This window comes from Cynara cardunculus (genome assembly GCF_001531365.2).
Source record: "Cynara cardunculus var. scolymus isolate 2C chromosome LG 2, CcrdV1, whole genome shotgun sequence".
In the NCBI taxonomy this organism is placed as follows: Eukaryota; Viridiplantae; Streptophyta; class Magnoliopsida; order Asterales; family Asteraceae; genus Cynara; species Cynara cardunculus.
Genome location: NC_037529.1, coordinates 68,910,761 through 68,917,388, shown reverse-complemented (window position 1 = coordinate 68,917,388; position 6,628 = coordinate 68,910,761). Strand labels below are relative to the sequence as shown.

At 33.3% G+C, this 6,628-nt stretch overlaps 1 protein-coding gene across 1 annotated transcript; it reads right to left on the bottom strand.

The window, feature by feature from the left end:
- Nucleotides 1-1,586: 1,586 nt before the first annotated feature.
- LOC112507843 (E3 ubiquitin-protein ligase At1g63170) lies at nucleotides 1,587-5,042 on the bottom strand. Its single transcript, XM_025112571.1, has 4 exons — nucleotides 4,912-5,042; nucleotides 4,543-4,830; nucleotides 2,498-2,882; nucleotides 1,587-1,859 (listed from the first exon to the last, which is right to left on the bottom strand). The coding sequence occupies exons 1-4, from the start codon at nucleotides 5,040-5,042 to the stop codon at nucleotides 1,713-1,715; spliced, it is 951 nt and encodes a 316-aa protein (XP_024968339.1). The 3' UTR covers nucleotides 1,587-1,712.
- Between the last annotated feature and the right edge of the window lie 1,586 nt (nucleotides 5,043-6,628).

Genomic DNA, 6,628 nt, shown 5'->3' with positions numbered 1-6,628 from the left:
ATATAATTACGATAATTATCGAGTTCTAACAAAATAATTAATTATTATCTTTATAAGAAAATTATATTATTAAACCAAATATAAATTACTTCATTATTATACCTAAATTAAATTATAATAAAAAATTGAATTAAAAAATCACAAAAAATAGGAATTTTAAATAGTTAATTTGATACGAATATCGATATATTTTTGTTATGCATAAAGTACTGTATATTGATGCATATTACTTCAAATTCAAGATTACAAGTAATTATGCATAAATACAACTTATTAAAGCTCGATGTTTGAATTCGTATAAATAACTGCGGATAAACATAATCAAATAGAGGATGAACATCTTATTTTAAATTATAAAAAATATATAATATAATTACAATAATTATCGAGTTCCAACAAAATAAATAATTATTATCTTTATAAAAAAAATTACTTCGTTATTGTACATAAATTAAATTATAAAAAAATTGAATTAAAAAATTATACAAAAAATGATGAATTTTAAATAGTTAATTTGATACTAATATCGATATATTTTTGTCAATTTTTTATGATATTTTCAAACATATATTTTGTTTAAAAATAAAAAAATCATCATTTTATCAAAATCACATAAAGTCGTATTATAACATCGACTGAGATAAAGAATAAAATGAAATATTAAAATCACAATGTATCTCGTTGCATTGCGCGAGTACGCTTTTAGTAAATTATATAAACCAATCTTAGATATTTATGTAGGGGCCGTTTACCAAACACTTACCCAGTATGTGGTTACCGGTAAAATTTAACACTATTATTTACTTATCGAATAAGATATTTTTTTAGTCCACCAAAACGACATTCTATGCACCAATTTACCCAGTAAGCTCTTACTGTGGTAAGAGTCGACGCCCTCACTTACCGGCTAAGATTCTGGGTCCTTACCATATTTATCCGGTGAGATAACCGACTTGGTAAGCGCTTACCCTGATAAGTGTTTGGTAAACGGCCCCGTAGACGATTCTGATTAATTAGCTCCTAAATTTACTCTTAACTTCATCTTTAGTTGATTTTTAATAACAGTCTCTAGATTCCAAAATAAACAAAATCAAGGGTCAAATTCATGGGCGGACCTATAGTGGTGCCAATGGTGGCACATGCCGTCTTATTATTTCTCCGTCGAAGGGTAAAAAAATTAGGTTCGTGAAAGGTGCAACCATATTAATTTGTTGTGTGCCACTGTATGTACTTTGAAACTACAATGTAAACACGTTTTATTTGGTAGAGTTTGTTTGCAAGACTTTTATTCCACCCCATACAGGAGTTCGAATCATGTTAGTGTCATTTTCTTAGTCAAATGGTGTCATATTTGAATTTTTTTTCCTTACATTTGTTAACGGTGTCATTGTTAACTAGATGTATTTGGGTAGATGGATCCAATTGCATGGCTAAATGACATCCGATTAGGGTTATATAATTAAGGGGTCTAAATAAAACTTTGTGACCTCTATAACCATATGCATTATCCCGAATATATAAAACATTGAATACAAATACAGATACAAATAAAAATGATAGCAACAAACAAATCCAAACTTTTGGTTACTGGTGAACTACGATCTGTACCCATTTTCCTCACTCTAGTAACCGCGTATATATGTGTTTTTTACAAATTAAAATCATACAGATATCATGTCATGTCAACATCCATGTCCATGTTGATATCCATGTCATCTTTCCAATTCTTGCTTACAAAGAGGGCAACATGATACTATTTTGAGCCATTGATCCACACATTTCATGTGGAATGTATGTGAGCATCCCAATTGTCTCATTTCCTCCTTCTCTTTGTATTTTGCCAAACATATACAACATTCCTGTAAATACGTATTTTGTTAGCATTATGTATGTATGTACGATGACATCATGGCATAACAATATATGCATAAAGTATAATGAAACAGGATATGGGTGTGCGATAATATATGAGACTTAAGAAGATTACTTTGCGAAAGAGTTACTGAGAAAAGAATAGAGGTTCCAACATATATTGAGAATAACTAGTCGAAGTCTAGCCACGTGGGACTCAAGACTCTTAACATATCCCTAACATAAAAGCTAGACGAGTGAGGGGATATTCCTTGGAGAGTCAAGCTCCTAGAGTGATAGACCTTGACTCTGATATCATTTGATAATATGTGCAAATTTATCAGATTACTTTTCAAAAAAGCCATTGAGGACAGAGTAGAGGTTCCAACATATATCGAGGAAAACTGGTTCAAGTCTACATGACATGGGACTCTAATGCACCCCCTCTAATAAAGGCTAGACGGGTGAGGGGGCTAGCTAGATGCATACAAATTGCCCTAGAATGGTATACCTTGATTTAGATACCATTTGAGAATATGTGGAATCACATTAGATTACTCTACCAAAAAGCCATTTATGAGAGAAGAGATATTACAACATATATCAAAGAGAAATGGTCCAAGTCTAGCTGATGTAAGACTCTAACAAGATGTATTCGACTTACTGTGTTCGAGCTATCCATGATGGATTTTCCGAGCTCTAAATCGGGTTCGATTTCTTTGTATTTCCATGTAGGTAGCTTCAGGATTTGTTCTTCAGATGCACCACGATTGGTCGAGCCAGCGTTCATGTTGTACCCAAGTAAGTTACTAATAAGTGGCACAAAACAACATAGAAATAGAAACAAAATGAAAGGGAATGAGTAGGTAATCGCGTTCCAAGCCAGTAGCGAGATGCAAAGCACGTCGAGTTTAGGAGCTTTTTGAAAGGTTCCAAATCGAGAATCGAAAACCCAAACGTTCCCCATCACAAACCATATCGCAAAGAATAGTTCCATGAACGTTCGAGATTTGTTCATCATCTGCAAGTTCCTATATACAACATCAATTGTATCTTTTAGTAATTGTTAATGAAACTGTCTGTAATTTTACTGTGAACGATAATTTTTTTCTATTTACTACAATAAAAAATATTATCAATAAATGTAACAAAGTTTTAAAATTTCTATTAACTACAACAAAACTAGTTTTATAAGATGCTTAAAATGTTTAAACGTCCTAACAAAATACTTAATACGACCAAGGGGCTGTTTGGCAGTTGCCGAATGGTTTGGTGCAAAATGATTAAGTGGTCAGAATGATTAAGAGGCTCTCATGATACAGTGCAAAATGAAATATAATTGTTTGGTAATTGTTTACAATAGAATTAGGGTGGTGAATGGTCAAGAGAGGCCCAAGATACAAAATCATTCAGAGGGTTTTAAAACCATTAATTAAGAGACAAGTTTTTTTTGCCAAATAAGATTAACCTCTTAACGATTCAAAGACTGCCTCTTAATGAAACTATTAAGAGGTAACAAACAACCCTTAAGTTTATAGTATCAAACCAAAAAGTGTCATATTAAAGATGTGTTTCGACAAGTTTTTTTAATACGTTTTTAAAATAAAATGTCTTCTTAACTATTTTCTACAACACAATTTGAAAAAGTATCCTATAAACACAAACATCCTATAAAAAAGCGGGTTTATAGGACGTTCCTCCAAAGTGTCATATAAAGTAGTTAATATGACTCTTTATTTTAAAAACGTTCTAAAAATCTAAAACGCCCAAAAACATACTATAAAGTATTATATTAGAACACTTACCCGGTAAGCTCTTAACGGTAAAATTCAACTCTATTTCTTACTTATTGGGTAAGATTTTAGTCTACCAAAACGAAATCGTATGTAATAATTTACCTGGTAAGCACTAACCATGGTAAGAGTCATCGCCATCACTTACCGGGTAAGGCTCTCGGTTCGTTCCCTCGCTCTTACCAGTTAAGATTTTTGGTCCTTGCCATATTCAACCGGTAAGGGAATGTGACTTGATAAGCGTTTACCCGAGTAAGCATTTGGTAAACTGCCTCTTAGACATTTTAGGTGTCATATAAAATCAATTTTGTTGCAGTGATTTAAAGTAACAAAGTTTCGAAATTTTCTATGATGTACCGATTTTGATTGATAACATATATTGATCTGGTAACATTTGATAACATGAATGCTAAGTCAATCGTCTACCTCACCCTAATCGTCTTGTAAACGTGTACCACATTATCAAATATTACAAGATAATCCATTATCAGTCAAAAATGAGTTCACAATTGGTTGAGAAAAAAGTTCCTTGGTCACACGAAGGTGTCGTTTACTAAACGTTTACCCGGGTAAGCGATTATGAAGTCACTTTACTTTACCGGACGGATATGGCAAGAACTAAGAATCTTACTCGTTAAGAGCAAAAACAAGAATCAACAATCTTACCCGGTAAGTGAGGACAACGACTCTTAACATGATTAGTGCCTACCGAGATAAATTGTTGCATACGATGTGTTCTAGTTAATAAAATCTTACCCGATAAGTAAGCGATAATGTTGAATTTTACCCGTTACCAGTAGGTGTTTGATGCATTATGTTGGTAATTTTATATTGAATCGATCTTTCAAAAAAATGTCGGATTTTCGGAAAATTTAAAATAAAACGTATTTTTGATTACCTCGATTCTTCGATGTTACCCGAATCTTCTACTCCAACATGGGTCGAGCAAAAAACCCGATATCGCCAGAATAACAGACCCAGGTTAAGCACACACCCGACTCCATACCCGGAAACCCATGTTCTCATGGGCCAAACCGTTTTCTCCTCTTTTGAAACCGATAAAGTATAAGTTATCATCACAACTTGAAAAACCAAACCCATCAACTCCATAAACATCCAAGAACCCGTATTAAATGGGTTCGACCCGATATCCGATCTTGACCCGTTTTGGTAATGAAACACCCTTCTGGCAAAACTATACCACCTTGCCCTTGATATCCTAATTGCCATTCTTACCAAGAAAGAAGAAGGGAAGGTGGTTGGAGACCGAGTCGTGGGCCCACGGCTACGTGGACCCACATCCTCCGCCACCCGCTCTTCTCCGCCACCCGGAATCAACGAAACCGCCACCGTGGAGTTGCATAGTGATTCGGGTGTAAACAAGTATCGCGTATTCATCGGAAAGAAGATCACAACTTTGAGCTTTTGTATCAAGATAATTTCAAACTAACCAATACCCATGAAATGACTTTGCTTTCAAGAAACTTAAAGAACAAGATTTCTTGATTACTTTCATGAAGAACAAGATATTAACACTTCAAGAAACCGATATAGGCAGGTTTAGAATAGTAGAGCTTCATGAATCGAATCTTCAAGAACCCGAAACGGATACGAATTAAGCCTCAAGGAATCGGTAGAAGTTCAAGATTTTGATCATATGGGCAAGGTTTAAACATCAAGAAACCGATATGGGCATGATCACAGCTAGCTTCAAGAAACCGATGTACGTGCGTATGATCAAGACTTCAATAAACCGATATGGGTATGATCAAAACTTGAAGAAACCAATATGGGTATTGATCAAAACTTGAAAAACCGATATGGGTATGATCGAAACTTCAAGAAACCAATATATGGGTAATGATCAAAACTCCAAAAACCGATATGGGTATGATCGAAACTCAAGAAACCGATATGGGTATGATCGAAACTTCAAGAAACCGATATATGGGTAATGATCAAAACTTCAAGAAACGATATGGGTATGATCAAAACTCCAAGAAACCGATACGGGTATGATCAAAACTCAAGAAACTGACATGGGTATGATCGAAACTTCAAGAACCCGATACGGCTATGATCGAAACTTCAAGAAACCAATACGGGTATGATCGAAACTTCAAGAAACCGACATAGGGTATGAAAAAAAGCTTCAAGAAACGAACTTTTTGGCACAGAAAGAGGGAGAAATGGAGCTGAAATTAGGGTTAGAACAGATGGATGATATGATGACAATGAAAATCTGAAACAAAAAGAAAGAAATATAAGGGAAAGAAAGAGAAGAGAAGAGAGGAAGGTTGGAGATGGTGGCCAAGAAACTGCAACTGCTTTGCTTTGATTCCAAGGCAATGATATGTAGGTAAAGAAGATATATAAGGAACAAGTAGTATGATGTAGCAATGGTTGGCCTAACTTAGTTGATGTTTTGTTGTGTTTACTAAGCAAATTAAAGCTACTTCAAATGTAAACTACCAAAGCTAAGGATTTTGGATTAGAGTTGAATTAGGGTATGGTTTAAGAGTACTTTCATTCATTCATTCATTCAATAAATTGAGCTTGAATTTGTGAGGTTAGCTTTGAGTTAATCTCACTCCCTCATATTTCAATTGTGACATACCAAACCAACAAATACCAACACCATGACTTCCTTTGTTCATAATTTTAAAAGGAAACAAAATGTGTAATGCAATGAAATACATCTTGATTTTAATGTTTTGTTTTGTTTTTTTTGTCTCAGTCGATGTTATAATACGGTTTTATGTGATTTTAAGAGAAAACGATAATTTTTTTAGTTTTGAATAAGATATAAATATGAAGATATCATAAAATTTTAAAAAAATATATTGATATTAGTATAAATTAACTATTTAAATTGTTTTTGTGTAATTTATTTAATTCGGTTTTTTTATTAAAATTTGATTTAGGTTTAATAATGAAGTTATTTATGTTTGGTTTTATAATATATTTTTTTTATAAATATAATA

What these genes read in the sequence shown, in the direction of transcription:
- LOC112507843 (XM_025112571.1), bottom strand. Translation starts at nt 5,042, where the DNA reads ATGAATACGCGATACTTGTTTACACCCGAATCACTATGCAACTCCACG. An exon ending in GGTAACATCGAAGAATCGAG is followed by an intron (nt 2,883 to 4,542) that starts GTAATCAAAAAT and finishes TGTTGTATATAG; the next exon opens with GAACTTGCAGATGATGAACA. An exon ending in CAGTAAGTCGAATACATCTT is followed by an intron (nt 1,860 to 2,497) that starts GTTAGAGTCTTA and finishes ACGTATTTACAG; the next exon opens with GAATGTTGTATATGTTTGGC.